We start from the raw sequence: 26528 nt of genomic DNA, 5'->3' as shown, positions 1-26528 counted from the left end.
CCCCAATGACTTTGGTCAACCCTATTGATATAGCACAATGGATTGGAGAAAATTTCATATTCTTCCTTTGTTGAGCCTTGTATCAGGAGGAGGCAAGGGGAATGTGCGTCTCAAAAGGGAAAAGTTAGCATTTCGAGACTTGGCCGACCAGTTGAGCTGATAAATATGTATCAATCGAGAAATAGTTGAGTTGTGTTCGGTTTGACACGTTGTAACATCGATATGGAAAAAAAACCTAGCATCACACGCTTGAACTATACAAGCATCACACGCTTGAACTATACAAGCATCACACGCTTGAGCTATACACTTCTTATTAAGAGTGTACATAAGTTGGGTTAAGGGTATTTTTTGGACCTACCAAAAAATTCTGGTTTGTTGAGTTGGCAGCCCAAAAAACCCGAATAAAATCTCCAACCCAATCCAACCTAACTCTTAAAATTTGGGTTGAATTGGGTTGTGAATTATAACTTGTTTTTTCTTTTTAATTAAAAATATGTAAATTTATATATAACACAAGATTAATAACAAGAATCCATAAAATTCAAATGCTAATTGTCAAATATCTATGATATTTATTGCAAACTTCAAACAAAGACAAATATCATAACAATTTTAAAAGAAAAATATTAAAAATTCACAAATTAATCAATATATATATATATATATATTACAAACATATATAAAATTCGGGTTGAGTCTGGTCAACCCAATTTTTTTTTTTGCTAATTCACGACTCAATCTAACCCAAGAACACAACTAGCCCGACCCCAATCCTTACATTTTTGGTTGAGTAGTCAAAGTTTTTCGCATTGTCGGGTTATTTGAACACCCCTACTTCTTGTATTTAGGGGTCTCGTAGTGTGTTAAAGTTTGACACCACTTCAGTGCGAGAATTTCTTACACCAGTCAGTTCGAAAAGGGAGAATAGATCGAAAGAAGTGGGCCGAAGGTCAAGTACATGAGAGGGCTGTAACAATAGTGGACATAGATGAAACTGAGTGCCAACACCGTTTCAAATTTTCCTTTGAAATTTAGGTCATGTTTACCCCACTGAAAAACATAATAGACAATGAGAATAAAAAAAAAGTGGGCCCCATTTGATTAGTTTTGGTGTTGTTTAATTGTGCTCTATATTTGTAGAGACACATGGATCCACGTCTAAATCTGTAATGAAATAATGCAATTTGATTGATGAATAAAGAATACTCAATCCGATTGCATACGAGAATTATGTCATATTGTTACCGTTATCGCTATAGTTACCGTTGCAGCTACCATTATTGTTACCGTTATAGCTAAAAATTTATCAATTTTAACATATTTACGGTTACCGTTTTTGTTACGCTTGACCCTCAAAGATAGAGGTGGAGGTAGAGACAGCTATAATAGTAAATTTAATAAAATTCACAATTTTAAGTAAATGCGATCAAAATCAATCAAATTACAGTTATATCCATTCTCATTACAGGTTTGTTAAAGGTGATCTTAGTATAGGGATATTTTATTCTTTCGTTGACTTCATCTAAAGCCCATTAACTCCTCCAACCTCATGTACATCCGTGCAACTTCCATACGTATTTCCTCAAAATCAATGGTTGAAACTTTAAAAATTAAAACGATATGATTTTGTGAAGTCCCAGATGAAAAAGATTGATTCTTTTTTCTCTAAAATTGGCTCCAACAACAGTTCCCCAGATAAGTTTCCAGTTTTGGTTTTCATTTTCTAATGCAATTCCGTGTACTCAACAGCAGAGGCACAGCCACAAATTAAAGTAGACCCACAGTTTCATTGTCGGCGGTTTTCACAGCCTCCCTACCACTGTACTCTTGCCCGAGCCAAGATCGTTTAGCTGCAGGCCGCCTTTCTCTGTCCCATGGCCGCAGCATTGCCCTCATTGACCCCATTACTCATCTTTGCCAGAATCTTCGGTCTGCTTGTTGCCGTTCTGGTCTTCGTTTGGGCTTTTGTATTCAGTTCCAGCTTCGGTCATCGCTCCCCTGCCCGTGATGACCATCTCTTCGACGTACTGCACTTTCCCTTTTGCATTTTTTATTTCGTTCGGACCCATTTACTTATCGATGCAAGATCTATTTTCTGCGTGTTAAAGGATTTTGGGTTTTGCTTTGCAGGTTCTGCATCCTTTATTCATGGTAATCGGTCTCATTCTCCTCAGCGGAGAAGGTGAGTTGGAACCAAAATGCTGATGCAGTATGTTGATTTGTGTGATGGGCATCATGTATTTGTTCTTTTGTTGTGATTTTCAGCAATTTTGGTCCACAGCTGGTTGCCTGGTTCGAGAAATTTGAGGAAATCTGTTCATCTGAGTCTTCAAGGGCTGGCTTTGGCTTCTGGGATTTCCGGAATTTGGACCAAGTTTCATTGGGATCGTGGCTTTTTGGCTAATTTCCACAGTTTACATTCTTGGATGGGTTTGATTGTTGTCACTTTGTTCGGAGCTCAGGTTTTCTTTTCACTTCACCCCTTTTACTCTTCTCTTTCATACCTTATCAAAACGTTAATCACCTTCAAAACTAAATTTGATGAATGGAACTGAGAGTTAGAAAGATCCTTGTAGAATGTTATGTTGCAGAACCAGAATCCTTATTCATTTTCACTTTTCAGATGCCTCATTCTAGAGAAATGCTTGGAATTAATGCCATGTGAATTCTTCTTGAGATCTGACATTGACAAATTTCTCGAATATATTGAATCTATGGTGGTCATCTACCTATGATTTAACATCCAACGAATTTCTTTGATACTCAAATGTTGTAGGGTCAAACGGGTTGTCCTATGAGATTAGTCGACAGCGAGTAAGCTAGCTTGAATACTCATATATATATATATATATATATAAACATATTGAATAGTCCACACAATCACTGTCAGACCAAATAGTGGTATTGAAGTATCACAACCAACCCTTTTACTCTTTCAGTATTTAGGAATCCCTTTGCCCATCTTAATGGGCACTGTCAAGGAGTCATCTATTGCTGGTTTCTTATATTCCAACTTGGCTGTGATCCTCTACCCTTCATTTATTATTGTAGTCTTGTAAGATATTCAATGCCCAAGTTCAAATTGATCATATTGTAAAAATTTTGAAACCAAAACCAGTTTCACTTCTTATGACATAAAAACATTCTAATTGAACGAACGAAAGATTAAACATGTGGTGTTTGAATGCAGTGGATGATGGGGTTTCTGAGCTTCTGGCATTGGAGGGAGGTAAGGGCAACAAGAGAAAGAGTGCTGCCATGGCATGTATTCCTTGGGTTATACAGTTATGCATTAGCAATGGTAACAGCAGAAACAGGGCTTCTTGAGAAGTTGACATTATTGCAAACCAAGAGAAATGTCCCTAGGAAGGGTCATGAAGCCATGGTTGTAAACAGTCTAGGCTTGGCACTGGCTTTGCTTACTGGAGTTGTGATGCTCACTGCTATATCTCCTAAATATCCTCCTTCCCTCCCTACCACGAAACAACAACCATTTTTCTCTAATCCAAAGCCCTTATCTTCTTAACATTGTTGCCCCTTCTGCCATTTTTCTCCTTGTGCATTAGCTAAACCTTGTTTGTTTGTAGGCTCTCTCTTTGAATGGTGTGTAGTAAAGTAAATAAGATTTCTCTCCTTTTCTCCCTTCATGGTGAGTGGTGTATAAGAAATGATTTCTCTTAGTATTGAAGGCCTGTTTATGAGAAATTTTTCCAGAGGACTAGAACATTATGGCTAGCAGTTAATCAGTTATATAATAGTGAGATCTAGGTTAAATTATGTAATGAAGGGTTTATAAGGAAACAATTTTATCAAAATGCCAACGAAATTATTGATGTCAATGATATTTCTTGAAAAATGATAAATATAAATAATTCCAAAAAAAAAAAAAAAACAATTTAAATCAACAAGCAAACATTTTACTCTTTTTAAATAGATTTAAATGTTTATTGTTTATATTTTATTCACATTAGTGATATATTTTTGTTTATGTTTTATGTTTCATGAATTTTTTCATGATATGATAGAAATGTTGATTCATTATTCATATTGATGTTGAACCTTTTATGTAATGTGAAAATATAGATGAAAATATCAATATGTCAAAAATAAATAAATTAATATCTTAATTATAAGTACAAACCAAAATGTTCATAAATTATATATTTTTAGATGTGTAACAATTTAATACTTGAGCTAGTATTCAACAATCTAATCCATATATCCTAAAACTTGTAAAAAATCAGTTCTATCATGATAAATCTCATCAAAATTAAGTGTCAATTTTTAGTTTCATCAATTTTATGGTATACATACGTAAAAGTTTTTAGGCACAATAGAGAATAAATTGTAATTTAAAGAAAAAGATTTTTTCGTTGCAACTGAAAGTTTAGAGAACTAACTTATTACTTTTATGAAAATTTATGTTTTTTTTAACAAATTTATAAGTAATCAACTAGAGTGTATCTTTATTTTAGTACAATGGAGTAGGAGAATTTAAACTATAGATTTTTTTTAATCGTTACTATATTTATATCCTAATTAAACTATCCGATTCAAATTACAAACTTTCTTGATTACTAACATGGGTGGGACATTTAAGTCAAAAGAGTCAAAGTACTAAAGTAAGTTAATTTTCTCCAATAAATAAATAAATTAAAATCCTAAAATATGGAATAAGGATTTAAAAAAATATATAAAGCAAAGGGAAAATTCCTGGTAAAAAAAGTTCTCACCTTTCACGCTGCCAGTTCCACAGCGGTCCACTGGTGAGGTAGACCTCATCTTTGCATCAACGCTGCGCGCTCTGCCTCTGCCTCTGCCTCTGGGATTCTACAGTCGTCAATCATACTCTCTGGAAAAACCCTAACTTTCTTAGTAATGTGCTCTTCTTCTTCTTTTGCATCTACCTTCTCTTTATTCCTTACCAAGTCGCCGTCGATTTCACGACGACGGAATGTCATTTCCCCCAATTCGCATCTATTCCTCGGCCATCTCAGGCCCACTAACTCTACATTTCGTATTACTGCCTCAATTACTGAAAGAGACCTTGAGCTCTCGTCTTGGTTTAATCCCGACCAACCCAACGGCGATGACACCTATGGTGGCTGGATATTTCTCAACTCTCCCACCAGCGTCGCAAAAACTGAGAAACAAGGTCAATTTTACTCCATTGTCATAATTTTCCCTTGATTATCTATAATTGGGTTTGTATTTACGGTATTGTCTTTTGCAGGGCTGCCTCGTTTTTTAATAGGGGTGGTTGGGACCTCGCTTGTTGTTTTGTTCGCCGTTATTGCTCAGATTTCACTATCTAGAAGAGGTCGGTTTGATATCTTAATTCCGTTTTCACAGAATTGGGAATCTTATATTAACTAGTGATTATATTTTTGTAATTGTTGGTTGAACTTTTCTTTCATTTCTCTTGAGTATGAGTTACAAGTCGGGGTTTTGTTAATGCATTATAATTGCATGTAGAAAATTGAAAAAATTGTTTATTTTGGTAGAGTATGTTTCATTTTACAGGGTTTAAGTTTCAGTGGCGTCGTACTCCCTTGAGATCATTAGAAGGGGTATTTAGTCGTATGGAAAATGTAAGTGATGAAGGAAAAACAGTGGAGGATACTTTAACCAATGACGACCTACCGATTGAATCTGGTGCTGAGTCTATACCTGATTCTAAGATTGATGACTCTGTTACTTCAGGTATGCAATTCGAATATTGATTTTTAAAATTTAAAATTTTAATTTTTATAATTATTATTTTAATGAAATCCTTGATCAGGACGTATAATTACATTAATCTGCTTCTTACTACTGGAATTTGAGTTGGGTTCTTCTCTTTTAAGCTTGAAGATGGGAAGATGTTAATCATGTAGAGTAGAATTTTACCTCTCAGTACTATTATATTTAATCTTGTAAAAGCTGATCATGAACAATAGTTTCTCTCTTTTTGAACTTTGTTATACTCCTTCACCTTATGCAAGAAAGTGTGTCTTGGTACATAGTAATGTTTGGTTGCATGGTGTAATTTAAAATGAAAAAAGTTTTGAAGTTGTGCATTTGGGGTTCCGCGAGTGCATAGTGAGATGCAAAATCCCATTCCCGTGCCTGATAAGGAGGTTTTTTGGATGGAAGAATGAAACTGAACATACATAATATGCACAGCTTCCATAGACTCGTCCGCTGCTCTGAAAGAATTACCTTCACATCACAAGATACAGTCTGTGATTATGTTAATAAGTAATAAGTAATAAGTAAGTCCCTGATATGAAAAGCGAGATTGGTGCACTCAATACCTTCAACTTCTCATTTTACCCTTTTCTAACTAGCATTAAGATCATGGGAAGTCAAAGGGGTTGGAATGGCTAAGAGTTCATGTTGTCTTCCCCGCACTAAGATGGAATATTGCAAGTAACTCCCCAGCATAATACTTCTCATTCTCTTGATTTTTTCATCGATAAAGCTTATGATTTGTTTGGTATTTATTGAATAATTATTCTTGATAGCTGTTGATATTTGGAGTGTATTGTCAATATATATCTATTTGTGGTGACTGTCAATGATTCATATCTCGTCCTTGCGCGGTTTAGATATCTCAATTTCATACAACCAAGATGATCATACATTTCCCTCTTATTTTTATGTATTTCAGATTCTGGGAATAAGCTTGAACGAGTTATACTCACCGTTCCTGTCGATTCTGCTCAAGACGAAGCTTTATCAATTTTGAAGAAACTTAAGGTCTGCTCAGGAAAAAAGTTTTTGTAGATTTGTAAGAAACACAAGTTTGATCAAATATGAGACAACTCTTAAGTTGGACCATGACATGAATCTTTTGGAACTTAAGTTTTACTTCCAACTATGTGTTGTAGATGCCTACATGTTGCTAAAGATTTCTACCACTTTTTGGAATTTAATTCTAAAATGATAACTTTTGAGAATTTCTTAAAATTTTGTTTATTTATAATGCCCATGATGAACAATTACGGAATGGACTGATGACATTGATTCTCATCAAGCATACATGTTTCAAAACCCATCCTTTTCTTATTCAAGCGAACTGTTGAGTACAGATTCCCCAATATTCTTATTTTCATATTCATATTCTGGTGTCTGGTTTTGTATTGTTTCCAGATTATTTATCCTCAAGTTCATTGAGAAATTAGATTTTAGGTACAAATGCGAGCATGAACATCTCAAAGACTTAGGATATGTATGCAGGTTATGGAAGATGATATTAATGCTGGAGAGTTGTGTAGTAGAAGGGAATATGCAAGGTGGCTAGTTCGTATGTATTCGTCATTGGAAAGGTAGAAATTAGCAAAGTTCCTTTATGAGTTAACACTTAACACATTCACTTTTTTTTAAACCTTTTCCCCCATTCTCCAATATAGGAATCCAAAACACCATATTATTCCATCTGTTTCGCTTTCTGGGTCAACAGTTGCTGCTTTTGATGATATAAGTTTTGAAGATCCTGATTTTGAGTCCATTCAAGGTTGAGGTTTTCTCATATTATTTCTTGTTTTAGAGAAGGTGTTTAATCGGTTGTAGCATTATATGTATTAGTCCTGGATTTTTTTTTCAGCTCTAGCAGAAGCGGGTATCGTACCCAGCAAGTTATCACCAAACTATGGATATGATGGCTTGGGTGATCGAGAGAAAACTTATTTTTTTCCTGAGAGGTATGGCATGTGCATAAAATTTTGGATCTATTTGAATTCCATTGATTGTATCTGTAATGCTGCAGATTTGTATCTCGCCAGACTTTAATAGACTGGAAAGCTCAGTTAGATTACGAGTTTGCTTCTGGAATGCTAGAACAGGTACAGAATTTCTTATTTAATCCATTATTGTTCAATTGATTTGGAATTGTTTCCTCTTTAAACTACATATAACCAATGATTATCAGTGTGTCATTGCTTTTGACTTTTTCTACAGTCCAGATATCAAGTACAAAGGTGGATTTTATGGACTTGAAGGAGATCAGTTCAGAAGCATCGCCACAACTGTTCATGGATATTTTAGCTGGGGAGAGAAGCATTCTCAGAAAAGTTTTTGGTATTCCTTTTATCCTAGTTATTTTGTGTCTACTCAAGAAGTTATTAGTAGATAAACTAAAAGTCCTTTAGGTTTTATTTATTTTATTTTATAATAATGTCTCATATGGAAAATGTACAAAGGTGGGGGGAAAAACTGACAGTTATGTACATTTAATATTGGCTCTAAAAATTTATATCTGCTGTTCACAGGTCGAATCAAACGGTTTCAACCAAACAAGCCTTCAACAAAAGCACAAGTAGCAGTCACACTGGCAAGTGGCAGAATGACAGAAGCAATCTCTGCTGAATTATCAAGACTGGAATCCGAGAGTTCTGCTAGAAAAGCTGAGATAGAAGATATCAAGTTGGAATTGGTAGAAAGAGGAGACATACAAAGGTATTGGGATAAGAAGCTAACTGAGGAGAAAAAACGCCTTATGAAGGTGGAGGAACTTTATCTTGCTGCTGTCAATGATTTGGGAGAGGAGAAGATAGTTCAAGAGAAGTTCTTTTCCGAGTATTTAAAGGAGAAGACATCTATAGACTGTCAGAGGCAATTGCTTCTCAGCCTCAAGGAAGAGGTTGATGGGATGACAGAAAAGCTTCTTTCTGAGAGATCTGTATGTGAGACAGAGCAGAGTGACCTACACAATATGCACGCCGATTTACAGAACCAGCTTGAAGGGATGCTTGATACGAAAGCTGTGCTTGAAGCTGAGAAAGAAGCTCTCCGTATTCTTAGGTAATTAACTTAAAGCTCATCATGTCCCAGCTTCTTTCTTTTCGATTTATGAAATACTTCTGTTTGCTGTTGTTTAATTTTTTTTTTCCTGTATTAGTTATTCCACGTGTAGAATAATGTTGCAAGAGATCCTCTATGTATGGCTCTATAATTGTCACCAAAAAAAGAAAAACCTCTGGCTCTATTATTGAATTTATATACTACTGGTAGTCATGATTATTGAACTATTTTTTAATCTTTTACTCAAACTATATACCTTTTGGATAAGTCTTAACTGACGGTAAAAAATATCTTTCGATGTATAAATTGATCCAGCTAAAACCAATCACTTGTGTCCTCAAATTCTAACGTGGTCTTGAAATGAAAATTTCATGCCGTTGAGTTTGAATAGTTTCCTTCGGTGTAGTATGTCGTGAGCAATGGTGTATTTTTAATGCATCGAACCTAGTAATAAGGAAAAAAGATGTTAGAATGGATAAAACGAGAAGTTGTGCAAGTGGCAAGTCTGCTGGCTCTTTAGGAACCTGAACCTGCAAATACCTTGACCAATATCCTTCATTAAATGGTCAATAGTATAAATTATATTTGCTTGTATATTCTATAAGTCGTTGTAGCCTTCTGGTTTTCAATATGAAATTGTTTATTTAGTGCGACATTGAAAAATAACCTATATCTGTATGCTAAAGGCCAGGTTGGAAACTCAGCAATCTTTTATTTCTGTAAACGTTGAATGCAGATCTTGGGTAGAAGATGAAGCAAGGAAAAGCCAAGCTCGTGCTAAGGTTCTTGAGGAGGTTGGACGAAGGTGGAAATGGGATGATCAAGCTTGAATTTTTCCCAAACACTGCGATGTAAAGTTGCCCCCAAGTTCATTCATAAATTATCAACTTGAGGTATCGGCAGTAAGAAGAGTTCATGATGTATTTTTGCAAATATAATTGCAAGTCGAATCAAAGGATTTCATTACAATATCTTGCTGTCGTAACAGACTTGATCAGAAATTAATCCAGATTGAGAATTCAAGCTTTAACTTTATTTTCACCGAGAATGTAAAAATTTTGCTTATACTGTTGAATCTATTGCTCCTCGATTTGATCCCAGGTCTTGTATATATCAAGCCATTCTTTTTCCTATCTTTGATCGTAACTTCTAGGCACGATCTTGACCAATTTCAGCCTGCAATCTTATGCAACGTTTTTAATGATTAAAGCTGAAATTTACTGGGAAACATGCGTTGTTCTCTCTACTACTGCCAATGCCGGCCAAACTTCCACGGGGACCAACAAGGTCCATGTCCACAAATACAGCGCTCTTGGATGACATATATTGGCTGCTACTGTCTTGTCCGGGTTCTCGTATTTATGGTTCCGAAAGCAACCTCTCCCAGCATTCTCAAAGTTTGGCTCACTAATATTCTCAAGTTACCGAAACCTCAGTTCTCAAATTTCTCATCCAAGTGCGACCTTTCCGAAGTTGAAGAACACTTTTTTTTTGCGTATTTAGAAGTCTTTCCAAATCGACTTTAGTTTACATTTAAGTCAAAACCGTTTAATATGGGCTTAAAATTTTACACACTAAAGTTTTTGAACGATGAAAGCGGCTGACAGAAGAAAACAAGAAGTCCGAGAGACATGCCAAAAAGAGTAAAGGTCATTTGTTGGGCGCTTGACAGCATGGTTCCACATGCACCGGTCCATTGCAGCAAACCGGCTAAGAATTAAATTTTCAGCCTTTCTTTTGCTTCACAAACCTACCCTTTTACGCATCGTGTCCATCTTCTTTCACACTCGTTCTGTGGTAAGCTTTAACTCACCATTTCTTAATCTAATTTAAGCTTAGGCCCAACCACCCTTGTGAATAGTTTCCTCTAGATGGTGCGTATCGATGTCAAAAAAACAATTTGAACCTTTCCTCTACCCCCATATTGTCTGCCCTTTTCCTCTTCTGCTTCTGTTTCTGTTTTGTCTTAATCTTTTGGGTTTTCTCTGTGCAGGGTGGTAGCTTTTGAGCTTAGTGATTTTCTCTTGTTAACAACTCTAAGCAGGGGATTATTAGAGACCCATTAACTCATCTAAATACTGGATGACTTTGGTTCATTGATTAGGCTGGAAGCTGTCGAAACTAAAGAGTGACAAATACCCACCAATTAGGTAGCCAAAAGCCAGCAGGAACATTTGTATTTATTGGGACAAGTGAAAGTTTGTTATCTTCTTTGCTCGCAATTTTTCTTTTAATTTATAGATATATACATTACTCGGATAAGAAAGGGAGTTCACCGGTCGGAAGTTTTCCTTCAAATTTAACAGTCACCACGGTCTCTTTCAGCTTTGTTTTTTGGTGTTATTACTGTTTGCTCAATCCTTTGAACGAGTGGTGTAACTTGTTAAATGCCCACAAATTCATGGGACGTAATCCTTTAGGAGAAAGGTTGGCCACTAGTTATTGGTGGTTACCATGGCTCTTAGCAAGTTAGCATCAGAATTTGTCTTAAACTTCTAGTCGTTGAAAATTCTCTGCATACAAAGCTAAGTCTGCTATTTGTAGGATCCAAAAACGTGAGAAGATGATAAGGGTGATGGCTCTAAGAATGTTGATGGAAGTATGGCCACTGAAATTGCGCATTAATTGAAAAAACCAGCCTGGTTTCTGGTTAGAATCTTCATTAGGATTGTATTTTTTCAATTCGTTCAGCTTGTTCTGCATTTTAGAAGCTCCCCAATGGTTTGAAATGATAGTCATGGAGGTGGGGAGGAATGGACAATACAGTTTTGAAGAACGGGGTTATCTCAAATGGGAAGTTGAAATCTCTATGGAAGTTTTTGCTTGATGGTACTCAGGCTAGGGCTTGTGGTTGCTGCTTCAATTGCAGCCTATGCAGTAAGGCAGCTCAATGTTAAAAACTCAAACTCCGTCGCCTCCGTCGACAAGCTCACCGGTATTCATATATTTGAACAACAGTTGTTTAGCGTTCAACTCTTCTTTGATAATTTTGTCATATACCTTGTTTCTACCTTCTATTTTTTTATCAGTTTGATGTAGAAAAAATTCTCGTTGATTTTTTCTTCAGCTTTTATCTCATTTATATTGCTGGATAAGTTTTATTATATTGTCTGATATCTTGAAATTATTCCTTTTTGTTACTTAGAAAATGGTGAAGAGAAGGAGGAGGTTAAACATTCTAACCATGACTTCAAAGATAATTATGTAAGTAGATGTTCAGAACATTCCAGAATTTGTAAGTTTTCTAATATTGAAATCATATTTTTTAATTTAAAGAGCTTTCTTTTATTTTAGGGGGAGGAAGAGGAGGAAGAAGAAGTCAAATTAATTAGTAGCGTATTCGATCAAGTTCCTGTTTATATAACTGAAGATGAAGACATTTTACCTGAATTTGAAGACCTTCTATCTGGGGAGATCGAATTCCCATTACCTGAAATTGATGACAGTAAAGCTGAGAAGGATAGAGTATATGAAACTGAGATGGCAAACAATGCAAGTGAACTGGAGAGATTGCGCAACTTAGTAAAGGAATTGGAGGAGAGGGAAGTAAAGCTTGAAGGTGAATTGCTTGAATACTATGGATTGAAAGAACAGGAATCTGACATTGTAGAGTTACAGAGGCAGCTCAAGATCAAGGCAGTAGAGATTGATATGCTTAATATTACCATCAGCTCTTTGCAGGCGGAAAGGAAGAAGCTTCAAGAAGAGATTGCACAAGATGCTGCAGTGAAGAAGGAGTTGGAATTTGCAAGGAATAAGATCAAAGAGCTGCAGAGGCAGATTCAGCTTGATGCTAACCAAACAAAAGGCCAGCTATTATTACTCAAGCAACAGGTTTCTGGTCTACAGGCAAAGGAGCAGGAAACTATAAAGAAAGATGCTGAACTAGAAAAGAAGTTGAAAGCTGTAAGGGAACTGGAGGTTGAAGTTATGGAACTCAAGCGGAAGAACAAAGAGCTTCAAATTGAAAAGCGGGAGTTGACTATTAAACTGGATGCTGCTGAAAATAAAATCTCGACTCTGTCCAACATGACAGAAGTAAGAATTAGAAATAGCTCTTGCAAATCCTTCTTCTTTATCCAGTTCTACTTTTTTTTTCTTAAATTTAATTTTTATTTAACCAAAAGTATAGGATAAAGATAATAAGTTAAGGGCTGTTGGGTGTTATTCTACATATTTTTTTTTTCCGATATTGTTTTCAAAACTAAATTCTACTTGCAGGCCCTTGATTTTGGAGTTAGAATAATGCTGAAAAACATTATTTTATCTTATTTCTCTTAGGAGGAAAGAGTTTCTTAAATAGAAGAAATATCCAATTACAAATAAGAAAAGAATAAAAAACAGCAAATATAATACAATAAATACAATAGAGAATTTTACAATAAAGGAAATAATTGACACTCCCCCTCAAGCTGGTTTGAAGATATCATTCATGGTCAGCTTGTCAATCAACTTGTTGAATTGCCATTTTGGAAGACCTTTAATTAACACATTTGCAATTTGCTCTATTGTCGGAAGAAAGGGAATGCATATTATTCCTGCATCAATCTTCTCCTTTATGAAGTGTTTATCAACTTCAATATGTTCAGTCCTATCATAAAGGACTGAGTTATGAGCAATGGAAATTACTGACTTGTTATCACAATAAATGCATATGGGCATTGTCTGAGAGAGATTCCATTCTTCCAATAGTCTTCTTATCCATATGCCCTCACAAATACCATGGGCTAATACCCTAAATTCTGCTTCAGAACTATTTCTTCCAACCATACTTTGTTTCTTACTTCGCCAAGTAACCAAATTTTTCCAACAGAAGAGCAATAACCCGAAGTGGATCTTCTATTAGTCGTGCTACCTACCCAATCAGCATCAGTGTAAATCTCAACATTTGGGTGGTCAAGCTTTTTGAATAATATACCTTTTCCTGGAGTAGCTTTCAAATATCTCAAGATTCTATAAACGGCTTCAAAGTGAACTGACCCAGGAGCATGCATGAACTGACTTACCACACTAACCGTGAAAGCAGTATCAGGAATGTTGATGGGAATTTCGCTCACCTTGCTTAGAACTTTTCCAATTTGCAAGTTTTCCATGAGGTTTCCAACAAGTTTCACGTGTATGTCGAGGTTTATTACAATGGTTGCACCAGACACGAGACTTTTCATCTGGCTTGTTGGATTGATCAGAAGCCTTCATTGCAGTTTTTTTCAGTCACCAATGCAAAACATTCAATTGAATCAATAGGTTTCTTGCAAATCATAACACATTCCTGCGACTTTCTTCCTTGCGAACTTCAGAAAAAACATCATTAATAGTTGGAAGAGTAGTTTTTCCAAGTATTCTACCTCTAACTTCATCAAACTCAACATTGAGGCCGACAAGGAATTTATAAATACGGCCATCTTCAACAGTTTTCCTATAGTGCTTTTGGTCCTCTGTAGATTTCTACTCATACATATCAAAAAGGTCGAGGGTCTTGCCAAATCCTTTTTAAGGAGTGAAAGTATTGTGTAACTGAGTTAGTTCCTTGTCGTATATCACTCAATTTCAAGTTCAACTCAAACACTTGTGACGGGTTACCAAATCAGAATAGAGTTACACTATCCCATAATTCCTTGGCAGTAGAGTAACACATGTAGTTACAATCGATGTATTCAACCATGGAATTGACAAGCCCAGTCATAGCCATGGAGTTTTCAGCGTCCCACCTAGCGAATGAAGGGTCATTTGGACTAGGGACGGTTTTTTCTCCCGTGATGTAACTAATCTTCCCTTGTCCACGAATATACATTCGAACACTTTGAGACCAATGAAGAAAATTATCCCCATTAAGTCGAATGGTAGTTATTTGGACAGTGGGACCGGTTGAATGGACACGATTGTTACAAACTCGAGTGATGGGTGCCTTAGTGTTCAACATATCGTTGAGAAACAAAGACCCAAAAAATAAAACCAATAGATATGGAAAAAAAAAAAAAAAACCAAACAGAGGCTTGAACAAACTTGCAACTTGATGAGACAACCGGCAGACTGGCGACAAGCAGCAATGAGCAGTAAAACGGCGGTCGGCTACGTAGACAAGGTCGTACGGCGAAGACAACCAACAGATGAGCGTTAAAACTGAAAAAACGGGACAAAGAATGCAACCAAAAAACGCGACCAAAGCACGTTCGGTGAAGATGCGATGTTCAGTGGCAATGCTTCAGGTGACCAACGGCGGCGGCGGCGACAGAAAGTAGGGGTTTTTTTAGGTTTTTAAATAAAATTAGCGTTTTTTGGGTTTTTAGGGTTTCAAAACCTTTGAAGCTCTGATACCATGCTGAAAAATATTATTTCTCTTAGGAGGAAAGGGTTTCTTAAATAAAAGAAATACCCAATTACAAATAAGGAAGGAATAAAAAACAGAAAATATAATACAATAAATACAATAGAGAATTTCACAATAAAGGAAATAATCAACAAATAACTTAAGTTGTTCGAATAAATAAATCCCCATGTTGAAGATATCTTTTTAGAAAAGAGTGACTCAAATATGTTGTCACCGAATTTTCTTCCCTAAAATTCAAATAATTCTTTCCATCTGTTTAAATAAGCCAGTCGTGTGGGATAGCAGTTAGTGTAAACTGGGAACGTCAAGCAATATAATCTGATGGTCTTGTCTGATGGGACAAAGTATGATGCAAGTGAAATACTAATACAAAGATATAATGTATGTTTTTGCATTCATGTTCTTTAGATATTAGCTCAAGGAAGTGTGGTGTATATTAAAAAACCAGAGGATAGAAATGCTATTAGTTTCATCTCATGAAGTTTTGATTTTGTATTGGCAAAAGTTCTTCCACAAGCATGCATAAATAGTTTTTGATTTTGTATGGGAAAATAGGAAAATTTTCATATGTAATTCATCTACAAAGATAAGACATTAATGATGAACCAAATCAAGTGTCCAGTTACAAATAGTTTTTGGTATGATCAAAACAGGCAAGTAATTAATGTTTGAAAAATGTCCGTGTACCTGAATGCTTATTTTTCTTACTGCACCTTACTCTGTGGCAGAGTGAATTGGTATCCCAGACTAGAGAGCAAGTCAATAATTTAAGGCATGCAAATGAGGACTTAATAAAGCAAGTTGAAGGACTTCAGATGAACAGGTTCAGTGAAGTTGAAGAATTAGTATACCTTCGATGGGTCAATGCATGCTTAAGATACGAACTTCGCAATTACCAGGCTCCTACAGGAAAAGTATCAGCTCGTGATCTCAACAAGAATTTGAGCCCAAAATCCCAAGAGAAAGCTAAGCAACTCATGTTGGAGTATGCAGGATCGGAACGTGGACAAGGGGACACAGATCTTGAAAGCAACTACTCCCAGCCATCTTCTCCTGGAAGTGAGGATTTTGACAATGCTTCAATTGATAGTTCCTTTAGTAGATATAGTAGTCTCAGTAAGAAACCTAGCTTGATCCAGAAGTTGAAGAAATGGGGTGGTAGAAGCAAAGATGATTCTAGTGCTTTTTCATCACCAGCCAGATCCTTTTCCGGGGGTTCTCCAAGCAGGATGAGCATGAGCCAAAAGCCGAGGGGTCCATTAGAATCGTTGATGCTTAGAAATGCAAGTGATAGTGTTGCAATCACCACCTTTGGTACGATGGAACAGGAAATTCCCGACTCTCCAGGCACTCCAAATCTCCCAAGTATCAGAACTCAAACTCCTAACGACTCCTTGAATTCTGTAGCATCATCATTCCAACTAATGTCTAAATCCATTGAAGGAGTGTTAGATGAGAAATATCCAGCATACAAAGACCGACATAAGTTGGCATTAGCGAGAGAGAAGCAAATTAAGGAAAGGGCGGATCAGGCAAGAGCAGAGAGGTTTGGCAATATTTCAAATTCAAACTTGAACTCTGAATTTAAAGGTAAGACTGAGAGAGATAGACCTATAACTTTGCCGCCAAAACTTACTCAAATAAAGGAAAAACCAGTTGTATCTAGTGTTGCTACTGATGCATCTGATGAAAATAAAACGACGGAGTCTCCAGCTATCAGCAGGATGAAGCTAGCAGAGATTGAGAAGCGGCCTCCACGGACACCTAAGCCACCACCGAGACCATCAGCAGGTGCTTCGGTAACCACAAATCCCAATCCTCAGGGTGGTGTACCAGCTGCTCCACCTCTACCACCTCCACCTCCTGGTGCCCCACCACCTCCCCCAACTGGTGGACCACCTCGTCCACCTCCTCCTCCAGGAAGCTTGTCTAAAGGTGTAGGTGGTGATAAGGTTCATAGAGCTCCTGAGTTAGTTGAGTTTTATCAAACATTGATGAAACGAGAAGCAAAGAAGGATACTCCTTTACTTTCTTCTGCGTCATCTAATGTGTCTGATGCTAGAAGTAACATGATTGGGGAGATTGAAAATAGGTCATCATTCCTCATAGCTGTGAGTAGATCATCCTTTTGCTTTTGTATTCTCTTCTCACATTCACCATTAATATTGTATTGGTATTATAATGGTAGTAATTTGACAGTAGGCAACTTTGTTTACTAAATCCAGGTAAAAGCAGATGTGGAAACTCAAGGTGATTTTGTCATGTCATTGGCAGCTGAAGTTCGAGCAGCTACATTCTCTAATATAGAGGATGTTGTGGCCTTCGTAAATTGGTTAGATGAAGAGCTATCATTCTTGGTACGGCATTCATTATATTTACTTGAACAGGATCTATTCTATATGTTGTACATCTGTGTTCTTGAGTTCTAAGGAGATCAAGTAGATAAGGACTGGCTATATTATGAAGAGGATGCAAATAAATTGAAAGAACTGGCATTTTGTTGTGTAATTTTATTATCCAGCTAGTCATCAAGTCTGGACTCTTCATGTTATTATCACTCTACTTTATCTATCTCCTTGTTTACTGATGTACTTTCTTTCGTCCTTGATCAAGGTTGATGAAAGGGCAGTCCTGAAGCATTTCGATTGGCCAGAAGGAAAAGCAGATGCATTGAGAGAGGCATCCTTTGAATACCAGGACCTTATGAAGTTGGAGAAGCGGGTCACCACGTTTGTTGATGACCCTAAACTCTCATGTGAAGCAGCTTTAAAGAAAATGTACTCCTTGCTGGAGAAGTAAGTATTCCTTACAACGACATGGTTCTTACTAGAGAACTTGTGACTAAACAAGTCAACTGATGAACATGCCATTTGGAAATCTACATCTTTGCCACTCGAAGTATTTAATATGATAACTGTTTAAAAATCACTGTTTTTTTTTGTTTTTTTTTTCGTTCTCGTCTTTTGGAAGGGTTGAGCAGAGTGTCTATGCACTCCTACGCACAAGAGACATGGCTATCTCGCGATATAGAGAGTTTGGAATCCCAGTTGATTGGTTGTCTGATACAGGAGTTGTTGGAAAGGTATAACTTTGAGAAGTTTAATCTTTTCTTCGTTGAGAAATTTGGATCTTCAGTTTAGTTAGCATTTTAGCTAAAGTATTGCAACTTGACAAAAATATTGAAATGCTAATTAGTATTGAACCGTCTCTTTTGTTACTCCTAACTACAGTTACAAACCATACACTCGAAATAACAAAGAGATTCAATTTCTAAATTTTACCTTGCCTTATCGTTGGGAACTATCACAATTGAAGCCGCAAGTGTCATTAAAACATCAGCATCAGCATCAGCATCTTAGACTATGTTTACATTTACTTCAGTTGTGTGAAGGAATATGTTTCACTGTCTGTTAGAAGAAGAATATGTTTATATGAGGCCATTAACGTCTCAAAATGTTTAATGTAATTCATAATTTTACAAGCGCAGATTAAGCTCTCATCTGTACAATTAGCAAGGAAATACATGAAGCGTGTAGCATCAGAACTTGATGCAATGAGTGAACCAGAGAAGGAGCCAAACAGAGAATTCTTGGTCTTGCAAGGCGTGCGTTTTGCTTTCCGCGTTCATCAGGTATATTTTACAACCATTCTTCAAAAAGAAAAAGTTGGAAAAAATTACGTGCCATCACCATTCATGGCCAGTTGATCAATGTTGCACCATTCATGGCCAGTTGATCATTGTTGCATTTCAAATTTGAATATAATGTTGTTTCCTATCAAGTTCTAACAGATGAACAAAGCCTTCAACCTGAAGAACCTCTCTAGTATTTGAAAACATTACAAGTGTATCTGACATTGGATTCGATATGTTTGTAGTTTGCGGGAGGCTTTGACGCAGAGAGCATGAAGGCTTTCGAAGAGTTGAGGAGCCGAGTTCATACAACACAGATAGGAAATGACAATAAGCAAGAAGCCTGAATTTTTCATTCAAGTTAATCATTAGCCGAATTCAATTTCAGCAATCATATAATACTTGTAACTCAACGCTACAACAGATGTCATTTACATTTGGACAGTGTATATTTACCAATCCACTGGAAAGATGCGAGAGATTATGGTCTCAGTTAGCTTTTGTGCGCTGTACAGTATGGGATCAAAAAGTAAGAAAATACTGAATTCAATTTGAGAATGGATGAGCAAATAGATAATAATTGGAAATACGAAGTTATCTCTTGATGCTTCAGTTAAAACCAAATCTGGTCAAATTGCAAATTCCAACCCCCCACCTCCATTGATGAGATAGTGTTGAAAAGAAATGCTTCTTGCAGAAACTGAGCGATAAATCAGAAGCAAATTTTATATCTGGTGCCTTTTGGCAGATTATAAACATTGTTGTACATTTGCCCTGGTGACCCTTGAACAGATACTTGGTTAATTGACAATTACTATGATTTGAATAACATCAAAATGACATCTGAAATGGAAGCCAGGTGAATTTTTGTGATTGATTACATCAACGCATTGTGATAACAAGACATCTGTCCGTCAACTTGGCACCACCAACCTTCCCTTGAATTTCTTTAGGCAATGAAATTACACGCCTCTGATCCCCAGCTTCCACTAACAGCTCAGATCCTCCCCTATACTGCATCTTAAAATGATAGAACAAATGATTGCATGATCGCAAAAGTGATTCTGCTACAAATCTAGTGTCTCAGAAACATGCCTCGTTCATAGGCAAAATTGCAATGAGTTGAGAATCAAAATGCGTACTTAAGCATCAACTAAGTCATGCATACTCAATGGAACACTATTTGATACTAAATAGATAAGCCATTCCAAATTTCCTACCGCATGATATTTTCTCTTCTAATTTTAGGAATATGAAAAGCATATGTATCAATTTTTTATGCAAGTTTTCCATGGAAATCCTCAGACGGATGGAAGAACATTCAAGAGCATTCATGAAGTAGGGAATGAACCCATTAATAGAGAGCATGAACGTGCCTGGTAAAGCTTGATTTCTGACTTCCCGAAGCCTGGCATGAGAAGTGTAACCGATTTGTTTCCAGGATCGAATTTTACAGGTGATAGCAGACTGCTGGTGACGCTTTTTGACAAAGAAAGAAGGTCCCTTGGGCCTTTACTTGATGCATCACGCAGAACTGTGTTCCAATCTACTGAGGAACCAGTTGAGAACTGTGGCATAAAGGCCAAAGACAAGGGTGAAAATTTCTCCTTCAAACTAGCAGTAGATTCTGCACTCAAGTGTGAAGAAATGAAAGCAAGTGCACCAGATATTTGTCCACCAGCTTGAATAGTACAACCCCAGTACCGTAATGCAGACTGAACAGAAGCAGGACTAGTAGGATCCATCACTATAAAGCAGCTAAATTTTCTTGGCTCTGCAAATGCAGAAGACCCTTTCTGCACCATGAATGACCATTAAACAATTTTCCCAAAATTTCATTCATATTGTTCGACAAGAGTGCAAACCAAATTACCTCTAACACGTGTTCCAGTGCCTCCCATATATCAGTACTGGTTCTAACACTAAGATGGGAGCCTGGCCTGCTTATACTCATGGCTTCATCAACAAGCCTCAGAATTGAAGGAGTAGCCAACCTCCCCAGATCAGTTTTTTCAGCAATGCTCCTCAGATATTTTAAGTACAACCTATTCAAAGTTCTTTTAGTAATACAGATTTTCTTTTTCCAATTTGTGCAGGGGTGGGGGGACTATAAAGAGAGACCATCTCAAACCTTGCTTTACTGGTTGCTCCAATCATCCTTATTGTTTCTTCAGTGCAGATACCGTCATATATTACCATATCATATTTGTCTTTTTGGTCCCGTTGGCCCATAATACCTGAGAACCCAAGGAATCTCTCAAGCTGAAGCATCGAAAAGATAGAATCCGTTCCTGGAAGTACCCCAAGCTCTTCTCCAACAACCTATTAAAACATTAAGATACATAAAAAAAACCCTCCAAAAATAGAAATACTGAAACACAATCTAGCATTTTATGATGCATCATATTCTAAAGTTCACATACCTACCCCTTCAAGAATTCCTTGTGTCATATTAAGACGAGAATCAGCTTGCTTTAGCCGTTTGAGAGGTTCAAGAAGCATCTGTTATCATTGACAAGATAAGTCTGAAATCCAAAGCAAAACCTTGATAACAGAAAGAGAGGTGAACGGATAAACACACTTGAGTGGTTTCCAACCTAACAGCTGAGAGGTTGCGACTGCATTCAACGGGAGAGTTTCCAATTTTGCAATCAAGAAGATACTCAGGAGTAGGATCTTGATTATGTATCACCAGGCATGTGCGCAGTCCAGACAATGCAAAATGCTGAAAACGCATCAAATAATTTAGAAAAAAAAAATACATAAATGGGAAGTAATCGATCCCAGATACATAATACATCCATCAAGTAGCTTAAGAATGGAATCCCATCGACATGAATCATTATGGGTTCATAAAATCCTTTCCCATACTCAGTGGTTCATGTTCAAATCAGGGATGCGAGCAATCGAACATAGAGATCTCTAATTTACAAGCACAAAAGCTGGTGCTAGAACAAAAAGTAGTAAAATGCCCAGAACAAATAACACAGAGATGCACGTACCTGAGCGGCGAATACCGCGGAAGTGGTCTTTCCGGAGCCGCCTTTGCCAAGAAAAGTGAGCATCCGGGTTGGGTTTTGAGAAGAAACGTCCGTAATCTCTTTTGAAGCCTGAAGGGCAATAAATCTTGTCCTACATGGAGCTGTTCTTGTTCGGATTGAAATGGGAATCGGGTTCCCGAAGAAAGAAGCAGAGAAGTGCAGAGACGAAGCCATAGAGCAATAATGTTGGCGTAGGTGGGTGGAATTTGTGGATGAGTTTATATCGGCATTACCAAACATAAGCATGTGAAGTAGCTAACGCTCTAGAATTAGGCTCTGCCAAAAATCTGGCAACTCCATTTCCCCATTTCCGGCTCTGCCGCTGCCGTCTAACCAAAAGTAGTGTTTTTTCCTCTCCTCTTCTTTTTCTTTTACCACTCTTTCCACCGTCGTTAGCATCTTATCCAATTTTTAGCCGAGTAATATTTGGTGCATCGAGTACTATGTGTATATATATATATATATTTCCACAAGAGAAATTTAGAGAATTTATCGCAATCAAATTATGATCAGACAATTTAATGGAATATACGAAGATATGTATTACAAAAAAAATGCATCTAAGTGTTTTACTTTTTAGTTTCTTTAGTACAACCATAATAGAATGGGAGTATGATTCATCCTCAAATTCGTCAATTATTGCTAAGCTAAATTTTCTTCAACTAATTCATTTTTAGTTGGAAAACTAGAAATCAAGAAGGTGCATTTTGCTTTAATTCAGTTATTTTTTTTCCATCCAAAAGTACTATATTTCACTTCACTCTAGCATATTTCTCCGATGTGGTCTCACTTTTCAAGTTGACTTACATAAGAGATACTTGTACTGATGTGATACCAAGTATGCCTTACTCCAATATCTAAGTTAATTCGAGGAATATATATTTCAACTAAGTACATAAGGATTAAAGTCATGACTTTCATTTGAAGATTACTTAGTCTCTCCCTGTGAGAGCCAATGAATGGGATATTTATAGGCTCTTTCACGATCACTCATCTCTAGTTACGTGTAATGTTGACGATGTCAAAGTTATTTCTAGCACTTGAAGTTGTAGAGTGCTAGACCAAGTGAAGCTCGATTATTTCCTGATTGGTATATATTTATTGACTCGATTGATTGGTCCAAACCTTAGCACTAAATTTCCCTTTGAGAAGAGCCAATGAATGGGATATTTATAGGCTCTTTCCGAATTATGTTGGGTTGGTTAAACTTCTATTTTTTATGTAAGTAAAAATACAAAAACCATTCAAATTTATATGAACATATTTCTATGTACTCACATACAAAAATCAAACAAAAATTATACAAGTGTTCATTATGGAAAAAAAAATGCATTATGTGTTCACTGTAGCCAAAGAAAGTCTCCAAATAGTGATGACTATAGCTAAATAGGATTCCCAAATGATGAAGTATATCAGCAAGCAGCGGAAGCAATGATGATCAATAAGTACTCTAATTCATTAATTTTGGCAGTAACTAAAGCATGCTCATACTAAAACAAGAGGGTTTTAAGCCATACCTTTGTAAAACTTCTTCAAATCTTGATTCTCAGTTGCAAACTTCTCCAATCTTGCTATAGACCACCTCAAGATCTTCTCCACTATTCTTTTGAAGCTTTAGATTGAGTCGTAGAACTCAAAATAAGCTTGAATGAAGGGAATTTGGAGAAGATCTCGCTGTTATAACCCACTTGAAGAACCACTTCTTCAACACGAATTTTTCAGCAAAAATTCTATAAATGCATGCCTCAATTCTACTCCAATCTTCTCAATATATTGCAGTGCTATCATGCAAAGAAGATGGTTGCATGAGATGCAGTTTAGGGTTGGCAAAATTCCCCGTGGGACCCCGCCCCGATCGGGGCAGGGAATCCCCGGTTTGATCGGGGATGGGGTCAAACTGGAAAATTTTTTCGGGGCCCCGTCCGGGAACGGGGCGAGCATCCCCGACCCCGATTTTATATAGTTATATTTTAAATATTTTATAAATATATATTTATAATATATAAAATAACTTATTTATATGCATGTTTATAATGTATACTATAGATTTATAGTGTTGTAAGCCCAATATTGAATATATAAATTCTAAATTTAAGCCCAAAAGTCAAGCCTAAACTTAAAAAATTAAAAAAAAATTGGAAAATCCCCGCGAGGATCTAATAGGGGAATCCCTAGGGAATTAGTAGAGGAATGGGGCCCTGCGGGGACCCGTTTCCCACACGGGGAATCCCCACCCCCGTCCCCGCCTTCAAATAGCGGGGATGGGGGCAGGGATGGGGGGGGGGAATTTCCCCCACGGGGCAGGGGACGGGGACCCTCCTCCGCCCCAGCCCGGCCCCGTTGCCAACCCTAATGCAGTTCATGCTTGGATTTATTGAAGCCAAAATAAATGGGTTTGGTGTGAGCTAGTTGAAGGCTTAATGGAAAAAATCAAATTTCCATTTAGTGTTGTTTTTCCAGTTTTCCATTTTTTTTCAATTGATTTCATAAATCAATTTTATTTCAAAAATTGAAAATTTTATTAATTTTGCAAAATTAATCTCATAAATTACTTTTCTAATAAAATTAATAAATAGTTATTTAAACAATTTAATTAATTATAATTAATTTAATATCAAATATTAAATTAATTTTATACAAATTCACCTTCATATATTTAAATCATATGTAAATATTTATTCTCCTATTCCGTTTAATTCTTAAAATTAAACGTGTAATTATATCTCATATAATTACTAATTCCCTTAATTCTAATTTGAACGTTTCAAATTAACTTATCAAACTAGCTAATCCATTTACGACCTAGTAGGGGGATCTCATGGACCTACAGATCATAGGCTCCAACTTGGCTAAACTCATTACACCGAATTAACCCGTTAACTAATGGGTCACTTCACTAAAGCCCATAGTTGAACTCCTTCACTGTAGATTTATTATGTCCGCATGATTTAACCATAATTAGTAAGTCGATCTTTCACAGGTTGTTCGTAATAACGGCTGGATCAAATGTCTGTTTTACCCTCGAGATTACGTCTTGTTTCTTAAGTTTCTACTGATCCTCTAATAAACAAATGATTTGTGATCCAGTCACTAAACCAAATCTCTCTCAGTCCAATGAGAGGGTGGGGCCCCTTGTTCAAGACCTGGATTCAGTACTTGAGAACAACCTTTCTCCTATCCCTAAATCGGGTAGGCGTGAATACCGTCATACACCCTATGTCCCCAGCTATCTATTCGGTCTTACCCTCAAAATTGGAGGCTTATTGAGCCAGCACTGTTGAGCTAACCCTCACCTATGAAAATCTAAGGATAACCCCGAATAAACAGGAGTTCATAGTTAGCTCAGGATTAAAATCGAGTTACCTAGGTCATCGCTTTGAAATAGTCAGTCTTATACAGTAAACAACGTTATAAAGTTGACTTATTTCTTGATCCGATCTTATGAAAATTCATTGCATAGGACACCCCCACTCCTCATGTCATAACATGTACAAATTAGGATCACTTCGTTTGTAGCACTTTACAACTCTTTGTAACAGCTACAGAGTAGGTCGCATCCAATAGTATTACTAGAATAAGGTACCCAACCTTAATCATATACTATAGATCATTTTTGCTATTTACTCGAACTTGATCCATCTTTATGTCTCTACATAAAGTTCAAGTATTCATATAATAGTCATGGATCTTAGTTTATTGGATTTAGACTTTTATGTATGCAATTTATAAAATCAATAACAAGTTTATTGACTATAGAATATTATTATCTTATTACAAAATGTGAGTTTTATGACATAAAACCCAACACCAAATAGTCTTCAATGTAGCTAATTGTAGGTCAAACCAATTATAAACTTCAACTGTAATAATAGAAAGGGTAATTGTCTTAAATAACATGTTTAAGTTTTCACCTTACAAAACTATCATGCTTTTTGAAAACTCGTTAGAATAGATTTTTTTTTCTATCTCGCTTGAGATCAACCACCTAGATTTTGTTTAAAAAAAAAAAAAATCTAACATATCAATTGTTTTAGGTACATCTCGTCATAATTACACACCAAAATTTGCTAATTTTTCCAAATGTTATGTAATCTTCCCAAATCTTTCCAAATTTTAAAAATCACACTACCAAATACTATACAATTTAGAGAAATTTGAAAAGATAATCAGTAAATTAATTTATAAATTCGTGTAATTATGTGGATCTCGGTATTAATACTGGACAAATAACACCAAGATTCTATATATTTGAGCTCTCTATGTGAAACTCGAGCATAATTAACACGAAATTCAATATATTTAAGTTTTCTTAGTGGAATCTCGGACATGATTAACAATGAGATTCAATATATGTCCCAAATCTTAATTTTTTTTTTTTTTTTTTTTTTTTTTTTTTGCAAAAATTGATCTTTCCCAAAATATAAAATGGTGCAATCATCTTGAATCAATTGAAAAATCTATTTTGATAATAGGAAAGCCCATTTGGAACTATTTGAGAAATTATGAAATAATTGTTGGAATACAGAAATATGTAGCGGAAGAAAACAAGATCATTAAGCATTTTAATTCCTTAATTTTGACATAAAATAAGCATGTTCATAGGGTATTAAGAGGGTTTCAACACATACCTTTGAAGATTCTCTTCAAACACAAATTTGAGTTGCAATCTTCTCAAATTGAAGTCAAGAACCACGAAGAGATCTTCTCTACTATTCTCAACCTTGAATTTGAGTAGTGGAAC

General features: G+C 36.3%; 4 protein-coding genes across 5 annotated transcripts; 3 read left to right on the top strand and 1 right to left on the bottom strand.

Annotated features, from left to right (window-relative positions):
* Window positions 1–1506: 1506 nt before the first annotated feature.
* Window positions 1507–3708, top strand: LOC120080844 (Cytochrome b561/ferric reductase transmembrane protein family). Its single transcript, XM_039035497.2, has 4 exons — window positions 1507–2027; window positions 2134–2185; window positions 2269–2465; window positions 3194–3708. Exons 1-4 carry the CDS (start codon window positions 1878–1880, stop codon window positions 3527–3529), a joined length of 735 nt encoding a protein of 244 aa, XP_038891425.1. The 5' UTR covers window positions 1507–1877; the 3' UTR covers window positions 3530–3708.
* Window positions 3709–4724: 1016 nt separating this feature from the next.
* Window positions 4725–9887, top strand: LOC120080842 (SLH domain protein). Its single transcript, XM_039035495.2, has 11 exons — window positions 4725–5158; window positions 5237–5323; window positions 5527–5706; window positions 6656–6744; window positions 7225–7313; window positions 7398–7501; window positions 7592–7688; window positions 7754–7829; window positions 7950–8064; window positions 8256–8787; window positions 9524–9887. Exons 1-11 carry the CDS (start codon window positions 4882–4884, stop codon window positions 9615–9617), a joined length of 1740 nt encoding a protein of 579 aa, XP_038891423.1. The 5' UTR covers window positions 4725–4881; the 3' UTR covers window positions 9618–9887.
* Window positions 9888–10360: 473 nt separating this feature from the next.
* CHUP1 (Hydroxyproline-rich glycoprotein family protein) lies at window positions 10361–19238 on the top strand. Of its 2 annotated transcripts, none has more exons than XM_039035494.2 (10): window positions 10361–10584; window positions 10781–11722; window positions 11933–11991; window positions 12082–12825; window positions 15844–17226; window positions 17341–17472; window positions 17729–17910; window positions 18086–18197; window positions 18603–18746; window positions 18992–19238. In XM_039035494.2, the coding sequence occupies exons 2-10, from the start codon at window positions 11614–11616 to the stop codon at window positions 19091–19093; spliced, it is 2967 nt and encodes a 988-aa protein (XP_038891422.1). In that variant the 5' UTR covers window positions 10361–10584; window positions 10781–11613; the 3' UTR covers window positions 19094–19238. The 2 variants fall into 2 exon arrangements, with proteins under 2 accessions (XP_038891422.1, XP_090171629.1); XM_090315503.1 differs by having other exon boundaries at window positions 10486–10661.
* Window positions 19239–19447: 209 nt separating this feature from the next.
* Window positions 19448–22220, bottom strand: LOC120080843 (P-loop containing nucleoside triphosphate hydrolases superfamily protein). The gene is made up of 7 exons (XM_039035496.2): window positions 21749–22220; window positions 21328–21471; window positions 21174–21248; window positions 20878–21068; window positions 20620–20791; window positions 20123–20542; window positions 19448–19760 (listed from the first exon to the last, which is right to left on the bottom strand). The coding sequence occupies exons 1-7, from the start codon at window positions 22031–22033 to the stop codon at window positions 19629–19631; spliced, it is 1419 nt and encodes a 472-aa protein (XP_038891424.1). The 5' UTR covers window positions 22034–22220; the 3' UTR covers window positions 19448–19628.
* Between the last annotated feature and the right edge of the window lie 4308 nt (window positions 22221–26528).

This window comes from Benincasa hispida, chromosome 7, assembly GCF_027475165.1.
Source record: "Benincasa hispida cultivar pf3 chromosome 7, pf3_genome.v1.1, whole genome shotgun sequence".
In the NCBI taxonomy this organism is placed as follows: Eukaryota; Viridiplantae; Streptophyta; class Magnoliopsida; order Cucurbitales; family Cucurbitaceae; genus Benincasa; species Benincasa hispida.
The sequence above is the reverse complement of the archived record's forward strand: the minus strand, read 5'-3'. Positions and strand labels throughout refer to the sequence as shown.